Source organism: Drosophila suzukii, chromosome 3 (genome assembly GCF_043229965.1).
Source record: "Drosophila suzukii chromosome 3, CBGP_Dsuzu_IsoJpt1.0, whole genome shotgun sequence".
Taxonomy (NCBI): domain Eukaryota; kingdom Metazoa; phylum Arthropoda; class Insecta; order Diptera; family Drosophilidae; genus Drosophila; species Drosophila suzukii.
Genome location: NC_092082.1, coordinates 11,296,818 through 11,310,766, shown reverse-complemented (window position 1 = coordinate 11,310,766; position 13,949 = coordinate 11,296,818). Strand labels below are relative to the sequence as shown.

Here is a 13,949-nt window from a genome sequence, read left to right as displayed (position 1 = left end):
ATATCCCCGCATCGCCCGCCTTTGTCCACCTATATTACGTCACTAAGTACTGCAGCTTTGGCTTAGAGTGCACTGAAAAAAATTATCTTTTACTTACTTGGATATTTAAAATGTTTCTAGAAGTAGACAAATCTTTAACCTTGCATTGTAAATTTAAAATATATTTACTTACACAGAGGAAAAAATATTAAGATGATATTATGATATGATAATATAAGTACCACATTATTAAGTTAATGATACTTAGATTTACTCACGTCGATTATAAGATAAAGATTATTTAAATATTGTATTTAATTAAATTTACCTTTACTGTCACAATTTTATTTTGATAAAGTAGGTCAGACATAGTTTTGTATGCTGAAATAAAATTAATAATGTGTATATAGTCCATTTTTAAGGTGTTTTAACAAGTATTAAGCTACATCCCCCTTTAAACAGTTATAAAACTTTGTAAACACAAAGAAGATAGATTACATTTTTCTCAGTGCAGTGGCAGTAGCAGCCGCACTAATAGCAATAATGCTGCACTGCATCTGCGCTCGTTCCGCATGTGAAAGTTGAATTTAAAAACTAAACCCAACTCAGGCCAGCTGAGCCCAACTTGGGCTGCCTGGCCTGGGTATTCAAATCGGAGTGGAGCCGAGCTTAGAGTATCTGTATCTGTAGCATGCGGAATTGTCGAGTGCTTTATCGCCAGCGGCGTGTGCCTTGTGCCTTGTGGCTCACATCTCACATCTAGTTACGTTCAAAACTTTGTATCTGTGTCCATGTCCCTATATCTGTGTGAGAATGGGAGCACCGTGTCGCCCGGCTCTTTATATGTATTTGGCTGTGTGGGTCGAACGGTTTGTTGAACCGGTATTCCACATTTGTTGCAGGTAGCACTCACCGCCAACAACAATAACAATATCAACAGTCGGCACAACGTGTTGTAACTACTACTTAACTGGTCGACAAACCAGCAACAACCATCCACCGATCAATAGATCCATAGTCGACTATTGCCAGGTATTTTAGATAGCTCTGATAAAAAGTGAATTTTGTAAAAATTACACTTGTTCAAAAGGGGTGGTCCGTGATAAGTATTGGAAGTAAGTGAAGGAAATAATACGAGTATATTTGAAAAATGTGTGCACAAATATTTTATTGAGATTGTAATGCCATGTATTAGCGAACAATTTCAAGTCTTAAAATTTTTATAAATATGTTATTGAACTTTAGCATTACCAGAAACTTGTCTGGCTTGCAAATTACAATTAAGCAAGCCATAAAAATCCAGAAATATAAATTCTGTTTGGAATGGAATCCTGAATTAAGAGTCATTTATAAAAATGAATACACCATCATTACGGAAAAATAACCTCTGAATTGTTATTTAGTTTCAAGGAGCAACTTATCTGTGATGAATGTTCTTCAATAATAAACCTCCAAGATCTCCATAAAAAAGCCATTAACATTTCAGTATATATAGCACTTCCTTAAGTGCAATGTCTGCAATTTGCCAGTATTTTTATGGCAACTTCTTGTGGTTTTGTTTGCAAATTGCCCAGAAATTAACCCAAATACATGAAAGCCCCACCCCAAAGCAAAGATTTTGAGTCATTCTTATTTGCTTACCCAACAGAACCAAATGTAATGCACGATTTTGATACCTTTTAGTACCTTCCTAAAAAAAAAAGCGGTTCAACTTGTTTTTTTACAGCTCCTTATTGTTATTGTTTATTACATATAAAGATTGTGTTTACTTTTGCAGCTTTTGCTTTGGATTTTTTATGTTGTTTTGTATTTTTCTGTTGTTAAATGCAACTGGTTCGATTTTTACATTCTCTTAACAGGAGCCTTGAGATGTGGCTGGCTGAATCGAATTGCAATTCCGCGAAAAAGCAAAACCGATTCAGCCGAGCGATTGACCTTGACAAGTGGGTTCAATCGAGTCGAGTCGAGTCGAGTCGGTTGTTATAGGATGAAAAAGTTCACCACGAATCGGAACACCTTGCTCAGAGTGCTGTTCGATTCGGGTCGCTCCGGGGATTCCTCTCTCAGTTCGGCACCATCCACCAGATGGGCATCCAGTTCGGCCTCCAATTCTGCCCCATATCTGAGGATATACCACTCGGCCAAGAAGTAAATGACCAACGTAATCAAGGCGAACTTGATGTAGATCTTAAAAATGTCGAATATGTGGAGAAACAGCTGATGCAGCAGCTCCATTAGATCCATTATGGTGGTAGCGGTCCACGTAGCGTATACTTAATGCAAAACTTTGGATCTATCTTCGTTGTGTTCATCGGCCGTGTATCTACAATCGGGGTTTTGCGATTTCGGAAATGGGGTCGTGTTTGGTTAGCTCTACGTATTATGCAATTGCCAGCCCAAAGATTTCGTGTTGATGATGCACATTTCGCTTTCGGCCGCTTGACTGATGTCGCCTCATTTGCATTTGATCGCGTTGATGATCGCGGCACAAAAGTGCGTGTATTTTTCGATATATCTCTCTCCTAATGTTCAGCCATTGGGCAGGCGCCTTAATTATGTTAATTTGTTAGGAGCATCTTGGGTATTATTTTTTTGATGGCCGGCCTTTCTTTCTCCGTTTATCTCAGACCCCGAAAATGGCTCCCTGTAAATACAAATTTCGTTTTAATTTGATTGGGAATTAATTTGATATACACACAATGCCGAGCGAAAGGGTAAACAAATTGGATTGCGAAAAAGTGGTCCAAGAAATGGAGCTCCAGGTGTGACTGGAATGGTAGACCCGTCTTAACCATCAATCGTTTGGAGATTTCATGCTTGGGGCAGGTCGGATTACTTAATTAGCATGGAAAATGTTTTTTTGGCTAGATTGAATATTTAAATGCAAACTGATAAATGGATTGGCTCGGAAACCAGATCGAATTTCTCGGGTTAAGCCTTGAGATTTACGCAGAGATGTTGTAATAAAATATTATTTATAAAGCGTGAGAGAAAGAATGGAAACTATAAAGTTTTATAATAAAAAAAGTTTGAAAAATGGTTTAAATAAAAATGTAATTTGTATTTTAACCAAATAATCATTTTTCATTTGGTAATTAATGGAAAAGGTTTGTCAATTTTCCACTTAGTAATTAATTTATAATTTTTAGATAAACAAACTTTTCATTTTCAAACTAACCAACTGGAATAGGCCCATTAACATAATCATCATAATTTAGGTAATTTCCACTGTGAAGTCATTAAAAAACAATTTGATGTGTCTAAAAATAAATTTATCAAACATCTTTGCTAAAGCGTTGACCTTATATAAACAGAAAACAGACTTATTTGGATAAAATCAAATCACTTCACCTTACCAATGGCCCTGGTAATGAACGCTTTAATACTACTTCAGAAATTGTTTATAAATTTAAAAAGTTTGTAAATGGCTTAAGGATCAGTCAATTACTACTCCCACTTGAACTATAATTGACCCTGCTTATAAACTTTAAAATGACAGTCAATCCAATATTAAAGATCAGCTATAAATGGCTACCACTCTATCTGTCACAATCATTGTTGTTATTTAAGTAATCAAAAATGTTTGTACCCCTTTTTTTCTGAGGCTACGCCTCTGCCACTTCCCATTCGTCAGCGGGCAGATCGACAATTTGAGACAGACCCAAGTCAAAACCGGAGATTGCATCTTTTGGATTTGAATACACTTGACAATCGCTTAACGCAAACCAACTTAACCTTACCCAAGACGAGATCTTCGAATCGAGGGGAGTGGAGGAGCGGTCTCCTCTTCAGCAACTCGATAATCGCAGCAATTATACTAAGCACACAAATCAACTTCAGCTTGGAGACCTGTTCGAAAGACGTCTCGCTGCCGGAGCACTGGGAAAACAAGCCGCATCGAAATGTTTTGCATTAATTTCAAAACGCATGCGAAAAAGACGCAACTTATTTATAAGACAGAAGACAAAAACAACCGAAACTGCACTGGGCAGAGGCAAAGAAAAAGAAACCAGTTGCAATTGTGGCATACAAAGTGGATAGCCTTCGTTTGTGGGGACTTCAGTTTCGATTGCGACTCTTCCTGTCGTTTCTAGGATGCAAAAATGGCAAATGCTGAAGTTGAAGTGTCGCCTAGAATCTTCAGAGTCCCCAGAGAGAAGACTTGGCTAAGATGCGCAACGACAGGTCGTCCAAAATGGTCAAGAAGATTTCGCAGAAGACTCCTCTCCACATCCCATGGAGATGAGATGATATGAGTTTCGAGTGGTGTGTTGGTGCGTGGATCTACCGGTTTTTCGAGACCAGACGCAGACACCTTGAAAGACCTTCTGACATTTGCCAATTTTGTACTCTTCTCTTAGAGAAGTTGTATTAAAAAGTGTTAGAGATATACTAAACTATTTTTAATTAAACAATTTAACTAAGTTGAAAAACCTGTTAAAAAAAGTGGATTTATTTCTAGATCTATGCTTGTTTAGACGATGTTTAAAGGGTAATCTGGCTTTTAAAAATGTATTCTATAAGTTAAGGTATTATTTTTTGAACCCTAAATATATCCTGAAAACCCCTTTTGCCATTAGTGGAATTTGTTTTAACTTGTTTTGTAAGCATTAATATGACTTTTATATAGAATTCTTTATCGATTCCAAAATAAATATATATTCTGTAAAGTTTTTAGAGCATTTAAACTTCCTACCAACCAAAAGTCAGCATCACGTTGGGTAAATGAAATTAATTTGCGAAACTTATTGAAGACAATTTCAACATCATAAAGCCGGGTTAATGAAATAATTTCTTGTTTTATTCCGCCCTCTGCCCTCTGTTCATCCATTTGCATGAAATTCGCGTCACATTGTAAATTATTTAGTTGCATATTAATTAGTGGACACTTCCAACAAACCGTAACAAAGAAACAACACTAGCGAAGAGGCAAAAAATATTGTTTAAGCTTCTTGCATAATGCAAATGGTGTTAACTTGACTCCAGTTACCAGTTCGGCGTTGCCTTTTTTTTGGGTTTGTTGGCGTCTAGCGTCTAACCCATTAAAAAACGTGAACCGAAATGTGGGGAAAAACGAATGTGGGTGAATGGTCAAGAAAAGTAACATTTTGTGATTTATAATTCCCAGCAGCTGGGGGGCACTCGTGGGTTAACGGGGAGGGCGGGTTAATAGAGCCAAGCCAAACTGTGTCACACTTTGTGCCGCTTTCGGTTAATGACTGAAATTGAAATTGACTTTTAATTAGGTTTTTGGTTTTGGTTTTGAATTTGTCTAAAGACGCGACATTTCCGCATCAGTTGGAGGAGGAGGCCTATTTCTTATGCACGAACGACTGGCATTGCGTAGGTGTAGTATACATATATAGCATATATATAATTACCCGTGATTATTTCGCCTTTCTGTACGCGGAAATGAAGTCTCAATCTCTCGTTGTGGCTTACAAAACTTGAAAACTTGAACTACTTCTTCGAATCCAACTCTTTTTCCTCCTCATTTAAATTCGGTTGGGTGGTCTGGGGTGTGGATTGGTGGAACTGGGTAACGATTATGATCGGCACACATAGATTACAGGAGGTGTTTGCATACGCTTTGCATTGTTCAAGTTTTCAACACCATTCAAAATGCTTTTATAAGATACTGTTATAAAAAAATCTTCTGAATTAGATTTTATTTGATCATTTGAAGACTAGAAAATCGTGATATTTGTTTAGTAAAAAAAATAATTTACAGAATATTTAGGTTTCATTTAAAGGGGAAGTTCAGTGACTAATATTTTTATATTTAATATTATATTATTTATTTAGACTGTAAGCCAAAAGCCCCTGCAACGGGTTTTTAAAGCTATACATTTACTTTTTAACTCCACAACCCCATTCAATCTAAAGAAATGTAAATACACCATCCATTATTATTATGCTACCTCCTACGTTTTCCCCAAAACCCTTGGTGGAGATACTAATCCAGTGAAGGGCGATTAGCTAACTTATTATGTCTGCTAACCATTGTCTGCTTCCTCTTCCCATTTAAACGTCACAGTGAACATTCACCCACCATTTGGGCCGCATTTGTGTACATTTCCCAAAAGTTGGTAGTGTTGGTACAATCTTCGTAATTGGATACCTACTTTTAAGGCTTTTATCATAAGATCATTAGGGGTCTACCATACTCACCGCATTATTTATCAATGGCTCCATTTTATCGTCTTATCGAAACAATAAACAAAATAAAAAACAAACACGCAGCACATAAAAATATTTTTGACAATTGCCAAGGCTTTTCTCAGTCGGATCGAAAGCTATACCATATGGTTCACAGCTGATTGCTGTCAAGTTAAGCTTTAAAAAGATTTAATGTGCGAAAGAGACAACTATTAAGTCAGATCGTATCGTATGTATGTATCTGAAGATCAGTCTAAAGCTCTAAAGCTTATTTATATTTAAGATATACATTTTAAAATATATTTTATTTTTCCTCTATAAATAAACATATTATTCCCATACTGTTAACGTTATCATTAATTTATCTTAGTATTCCTATTTCTGTATTTTGGCAACTTTACAGCCGAAAGCTAAACTTTTTGTAGCACTCAGCTTTTTAATGTCCTAAAGCTCTCTAATTCAGTTTACAATAAGAATTGCTACGAAATTTTTTTTTACATTTCTTTTTGTCGTAGTCAGCAATTTGTAATCACTTTTTATCTTAAATTTCTCTCAGTCATCAAAAACTGATTTAAAGGGATCCGCTTTTGTTTACCCTTTGATTTTGTTTATTTTGTATACAACATTCAATCTTTTGTTTTTTTTTACATTTATTCAGCATTTTAAAGTATTTCCAGTTCACCAAATTTCCTTTAGGTGCCTTTTAGGACTTTGGACAAAATTCCAAATATCTTTCATTGTGGGATAACCTTTTGTTGAAGCACAAAACATTCTACTCAGTTTCTTCCTTCGAATTTTTGGCAATCCATTCCTCACAAAACGGAAGTAAACGCCATTTAATAAAGGCGTTAAAAAAAACCACGGCGAATCTTTGAAGCGGATAATTAAAGGTCAGCAAGTTCAAAAGTACGAAGGCCCATATAGGCAAATCAGGCATAAGATAATAATATAAAACGATATCTATAGCCAGTATAGCCAGTCTTTCGTTCATGTTGCTAATATGCCTTAAACACATGGATTACTTTTCTTCCTTCTTTATTTTTACTTTATTTAATAGCAGACCTCTAAAAACAAGATTTTATTAGATTGGAGAATTATTAAAGATTGATTGAATACACATACCGCACAGTTTTTAAAATAAGAACAACCAATGCTGACTACAATTACAAATTACAATGCGGTCCCAAAACGTTCGTTATTGCTATCGGATCGAAAGCTTTAAAGTTTAAACCAGATGATAAAAAGCTTATTCCCAGTAACCGAATAATTTTTGATGCAGATCAGCTTATGAATGAAGCATGAGGTTAAAAAAGGAAAAGTAAAAAGAAAAATGCAAAAATATTCCAATATTCTTGTTTTGTAAACAATTTATCATTTTGGAAAATATTAATTTTAAAAATGATTTTAAAGCTTAAAATTATTTATACTTGCACTAGTCTCAGGTTTTCTTAATTTTCATGCCTTATTTTTCTTTATTTGCTCACTGTCATAAGCTAACAGATTTAAACTCCACAAATCTGAACTGCTTTAAAACATCTATCATACAATACTAAAAAAAATCTTCGTTTATTTTAAATTTTTGTTTATTTTATTGCTTTTGTGCAAAGCAAAGTTTTTCTTTTACAAATTTAAATGAAAATGGAAGGGGGTGTGTATATTTAACAATGAAAGGAATGTGTTTTTAACTTATATACAACGGATAATTTTGGGGAACATTCGAAATTTGTATAGGGGGAAAGTAGCGCCAATATGGGTTAGTTTTTGTGACAACAACATCAAGAACAACGAGTATAAAGCTAATTAAACTCATTCGATGGCCTCGATTATTTCATATTCTTCATCCAAAGAATGATCATAATCGATATTGTATTTGTTCTTGATCTTGCTCTTGTAATCCTTGAGCTCCGCATCGCTATCGAATTTATTTGTGTTATATCGCTGTTTGCCTCGTGAGCTGTTGCTGTTGCTGTTGTTCTTCTTGCCGGGTTGAGGGGTACTGTGAGGGCGATTCCTAGATCTAGTTTGGTTGCTTTCCCTATCTCTATGGTTAACTCTACTAGGCTTTGATTTTCTTTCGCTATTTTTACTAGAATTATGTTGCTTCTGATTCTGATGTTGCTGCTGTTGCTGTTGCTCCTGTTGCTGCTGTGATGATGAGTATGACGATTGAGGATTGGTACTTGTTGTGGTAAATCTCATGCTACCTCTAAAGCTATTTTTGGTCATTTTATTGTAGTTGCTGCTATCTACGATTCTATTGCTGCTGTTGATTCCGCCGATTGCCGAGTTGCTGTTGAGTGCTTGATGTTGCTGCTGTTGCTGTTGCTGCTGCTGTTGCTGTTGGTTTTGAAATTGCCGCTGTCTTCCGCCGCGCTGTCTGGTTCCGTTTGCTGTCCCAATCTTATACTCATCATCGGCCTCATATCATACGTCATTCTGCTGCTGCTGGCGCTCTGGAATGCGATACAGCTCGTCGTTGTTCTGGTAGAGTTGCTCCGATCCCTCGCAGTTCACATTCGACCACCAGTCGCAGACCCTCACGGCCTGGTTAAAGACGGTTCCATTGGGGCAGAGGAAGGAGTACTGGTGGCCCGAGTGGAGGCACCAATGCCAAACCTAGAGGAAAGGATCATATTAATAAATAATTTTTGAGATGGTAATAGAACCACTTATATCGTAAAAGATATAAATAAAATAGCTGCATCCTATATGGACTATTATTTTGGATCTCACCTGACAACGTGTCTCTGTGTCAGCATAGTAACCTGGCTGACGGCCCTGGCAATTGAAGGCCAGTCCCTTGGGAACGGCATCATAGGCGGGATAATCCTCACCAGCAGTATAGCCATCAATTTGCTAAAGAATATGAAACAGGAAAAGATTACTTTACAACTTATATATCAATTTTAACAAAGGAACTTATGAGCAGGTTTTCAAAAATGGTAATGATATTTATTACATTTGTAAAGCCCCGTAAATAAATATATGTTATTATATGACCGGTTTCATGTCTCATTAAACAAATCTCAATAAAAACAAACATCACCCCTCAAGTGGTTAATTCTTTTTTCCCATAAAAAGTAATATATACTTTTTGGCAAATCGTTGTGAAAAATATTTTATAACGGATTGTCTAGTTTTCAATGGTTTGTCGAAATTAATATATAGGCTAATTAAATTCAACTTGTCATTTTATGACCACCATTTCGGATTTGTGAAAAAGCAGTATAAAATTAAATAATACTGCACTTAAAAGTAATTCTCTCGCCCAACAGATATGGAATTAAATTATGACTTTGTAGATCTCTCGTGTGAATTATCTCAGCGCAGGCAGACCAGCGACCTTCAATTGTGGATGGCAGTGTGGGAGGTGGGGCAGGTGGCACATGTGGCACATGTGGCAGCCGAACATTGCCCAAGCTCAGCAACAAAATGAACTCTAAACAATAACAAATTACAATTTGAAACCATTGCCACACAAACAAAAAATTTAAAATGCAAATGCAACAGCCCAAAAAACTGTCGAAAAAAGCAACAAAAAACCAACAAAAGAACCAGCGAGTGTTGAAAATTGTGCACTTGCAACAGTTGCAAATAATTGGAGGTGGGTCTCTGAAAAGAGTATGTGACAACCAACTGTCAATCTCATGCGTACGAAACCATGAAAAGCCGAAAAGACCAGAGTAAAACAATAAAACTCGGGGGGCTTCAACACGGATCACAACACACACCACATATCGAAGTTGGAAAAGATGCGATTCTTTTGTGTCGATCTCTCGGGGGAACCATCTGAAAAAAAGCATCCATTGGTTCCAGCCTCATTTGTTCATGTGTTGCATCTTCGCCGGCTGTCTATCTTGATCTTGCCTCGATTTCTTATCCCATTGTTGCCGCTGTTACGCTCAAATAAATCTCTTCCTTTCGGCCCATCTCTCGGCTTTCAAGGGGTTAAAGTTGCCGCCGTTGGCGCTTGTTTGTCTATTTGGGTTAATGCTGAGTTTATGCTAATTGAAGATGTTGGGACAGGGCAAAGTGATTGGCAATGTGCAGTACTTTGATGGGGGTGGGAAAAATGGCTGAAAAGCAGGGGTTTTCTTCATGGGAAAAAACCGGGAACTTATGGGGAACATTATAGAGATCTTTAACGGCTTTAGGGCTTTAAATTTCATACATAAGATATTTAATCTTTACTTTACAGCCAAATCAATTGATTTTTTATTTCTAGTCACCTAAGTAACATTGAGTAATCTAATAAATTTAACTCTCACAGCACAGATTTATATAACTATCCCCACCACAGATTATGTATGTTCATTTTTTAAACAAATACAATTTAATTATCTCAGGTTGTTGCATAATAAACTGCAATGAAATGCTTGTCATTGAAAAATCACTTTGAACTGTAATTGTTTGTAGATGTTATGTTGGCCTAAAGGTTGCAATAATATATTTCTTAAAAACTTAAAAATATTAAACTCCATTTAATAACTTTGCAAACTATTTAAATCTTCTGCATCTTCCCTAAAGCAACCATTTCGATTGCATTGCGAATTCGACCTGCCTCGTTTTTCTCCCAAACTTCTCTCAATCACTTGCAATTTTCACGCTAATAACTTTCCAGGGGCTTTTAGCCTTTCCAACGGCAACAAAAGACTTGAACAACAAACTATATAGACCGCCCATTGCCTCAGTAACCCAGAAAGCGGACAAGATGCCACTCTCGAACCAAACACCGCACACCATCAATTATTTCCCTCCACACTCAACCTTTGGCCAGAGCATTTTCCTTTAAATACCAACTCGCTAAGCCAACCGAGATGGGCCCATGGGAGTTACGGCTGGAAAATGGTTAGTTTTCCCTGCATTTTCCTTTTTATTTCTGTTTGGCGAGCGCGCGGCTGAGGGGCCACCAAGGCTAATTGATAATGTAACACGGCGGGGAATGCCTCAAATGGTGGAAAGCGAATGTTGTTTCCCCTTTTTTTGAATGTCTAACTATGCTACACTTTGAGATGTTATTGCTATTAAATATCAGACTAAGTTTAATATACTCGTTTTCATATTTCTAATCTATTATATTTCTAATTATTATGATATGTTTTCAACAATATATTGGATGTACCTATTTTAAGAAAAGTTATATAAAAAAAATATCAAATAAATATTAAAAAAAAAATACTTTCGTTTCAAAGAAAAGATTAGTAAATATTTAAAATTGCAAAACCCCTAAGTTAGTGTACTTAAATCAGAGGAAGAAAGACTCATGACGACACCTCTTTAGAAAGAGGCGTCCCCCAACTTGAAGGAGCTTTTGGTATACTTTTTCCCCTGTGTTTCTGGCTGGGACGTGAGAAGTTGTCTAACACTTTGGCAGACAGGTTGTCTGCATCGTGTGTTGGTTGCTCTGCCCCTCGCGCCCCAAATCTTCTGTAGCTTCTTCTGGCTCTGCGGGCTCTTCTGCACTTGCAAAATTGCATGCTGCATGGAAAGAAGATGGCCAAGAGGGAGAAAGGGGGCCACAAGCGCTTTTTTGGGCCTTTATTTTGAGGCAACAATTGTAATTGTTGCTGGTGTTGCTAGTGTTGCTAGGGTTGCTGTTGTTGCTGCTGCAGTTGTTGCTGCCGTGGCTGCAACTTTGCGTGGGAGTTTGTTGTTGCTGGCTGAGATCCCTATCAAACAAGAGACAAATGGTCTGCGCAATCTTTTTACTCGGTATGAATGTAGGAAATTATCTCAGATGACACTTTTTTTGTGTGTTGCCGCTGCTGTTGCTCATGTTGATACAGCAACGATACGGACAAATGGGAACAGACGCGGCCAATGAAGTTGTCAAATCAATGTTGGCCAAATTATTCAATAAGCCATTACCCAAGCTCATAAAAAGAGGCATAGACAAAAGATATTTGCAGTAATTGCGGTCCATAAAAACGATCAAAAAGGTAAGAAGGGGTTTCAGGGCTGTCTGGGCTTTTTGGCCTTTCTGATTTCTGGGATTGGGATCGGGAAGAAGACGACTCCACTTACCCCATTGACACAGTTCCCTGCCAGCATCGAAAACAGTCCGAACACGACTATCAAAATGCAGGCGCTCCACTGAAGATGTTGCTGCCGTCTGTGTTGCTGCTGTTCATGTTGCTGCGGTGATTTGTTCGCTGTTGTTGTGGCTGCCATGATGTCTGTTTGTTTTTTTTTGTTAATTTTTCTTTTTTGGTAATACGTAATTTAAATGTGATTTTTTCCTATCTAAAAAATACAAAACGACAATCGAAAGAAAACGAGTCGAGTGGGTTGATGATATTAATTTTCTGTTTGCAGCATTATGTTTATTTTAGAAAGGAAGCATCTTCTCTTTCTTGGCCTATGGGGTATATAATTTGATTTTATATCTAAATGTTTATTATGCTGCTGAGAGGAGGCAACCGCAATTGCTAATGGACAATCGAGTATTGCTGCCGTCGATGTTGCAGCTGCTGCCGGTTGCATTCACTTTTTGAGCTTCGGATCGGATGCTTCTAATGGATCTTAATTGATAATAACTGGAGTTGTTTAACTTGGGGTTAACGATATTGCGTTGGATTCTTGTTTACCACATTGTTCGATCGTAATTTGATTATTTCTTAGAAGGGGATGTCTACTCAATTTCTTAGTCTTTTTAGATTGTTATAGAATTAGACGAAAATTAAATTAAGTTAACCACTTCAGAGGAGTCTAAAATCAAAGAGTCCTGAATCAATTTATCCATATATCTTCATCTTTGTAAACAAAAACGATGTTTAGAAATATGTCAAATGTATTTGTAAGAAATAATACACCACTTAGTTTTTAAAACTTTTCAGAATCCCTAATTCGAACTTTAGATAGTACTCATTGTTCTAGGATATTATATCCTTTGAAGTTTATACAATTCCTTAAAGTAACTTCTAGAACTTTTATCAACGTCCTTGTGAGAGATGGGTTTTATTTCTAACCAACATTTAATTAAAGTTTTTAAATTATAATTATTCCTAAGAACTCAAACAGCTATGTTTTAAGTCCCTAAAATTTGTACATAGATTTCATGGTATTTCCGCGCCTCAATTGGTTAACGTTCACTTGGGAATCCTGGCCAGTTCGTTCTACCACTTTTTGCACCTCTTGGGAATTGATTTGCGTATTTGATTGCTCAACTCCCAGCAAAAAATTGAAAGCCACGCACTTTGCCACGCTAACGAAACACACGCCGCAATGTATTATAGATCCGATGGTATCGTATCGTATCGTTTGGGATCGAACTCACTTCAAAATCGTTTCGAACGGAGGATCAAGCGCTGGGGCTCTGCACGTGTTGCCGCGTTTGAAGTTGATGCAAAAGTTGTAAAAAAATTCGCATCAATTTTAGTTTTATACTCAAGAGCAGAGCTCCGGCTGGTTGGACTCTCCGCAGATGAGCGAGGCTGCCAGGGGCCAAATCCACCGCGTCATCGTTGGAATTACCAAAGAGCAACCTCATCGCCGACGAGACGAAGCTGGAAAAACTAATTCATCGTGTCTATTGATGCCTCGCTCGGCTCGTCGGCTCTTCAAATCGCGGTTATTCTCTCATTCATGAGTGCGGGGGATTTCGCGGTTTTTTTTTATTTTTGGGGAGCCACACACCAAAAAAACGCGGTCGGCTTTTGTTTTGATTTCGCGGTTTGTTGATGTTTGCCTGGCTCTGTCGCAAAGCTGCGAAAAATTAGTGCATATATCACCTTATTGATGATGCCACTTGGCCAACTCAACAGCAATTCCATTTAATTGTCGCGCTTAGTGCGAAATTTTCGTTCATTAGC

General features: G+C 37.2%; 2 protein-coding genes across 2 annotated transcripts; both read right to left on the bottom strand.

Moving 5' to 3' along the window:
- Positions 1-1,691: 1,691 nt before the first annotated feature.
- LOC108012850 (uncharacterized) lies at positions 1,692-6,300 on the bottom strand. The gene is made up of 2 exons (XM_017078316.4): positions 6,151-6,300; positions 1,692-2,623 (listed from the first exon to the last, which is right to left on the bottom strand). Exon 2 carries the CDS (start codon positions 2,221-2,223, stop codon positions 1,960-1,962), a length of 264 nt encoding a protein of 87 aa, XP_016933805.2. The 5' UTR covers positions 2,224-2,623; positions 6,151-6,300; the 3' UTR covers positions 1,692-1,959.
- Positions 6,301-7,734: 1,434 nt separating this feature from the next.
- On the bottom strand, positions 7,735-12,601 carry LOC108012615 (probable serine/threonine-protein kinase DDB_G0280133). The gene is given in 3 exon segments (XM_017078035.4): positions 7,735-8,754; positions 8,872-8,994; positions 12,163-12,601. Coding segments are annotated over 3 exon segments (1,080 nt in total). The 5' UTR covers positions 12,310-12,601; the 3' UTR covers positions 7,735-7,944.
- Positions 12,602-13,949: the final 1,348 nt, after the last annotated feature.

Excerpts from the sequence above, each read along its gene's own strand:
- LOC108012850 (XM_017078316.4), bottom strand. The coding sequence starts at position 2,223 with ATGGATCTAATGGAGCTGCTGCATCAGCTGTTTCTCCACATATTCGAC.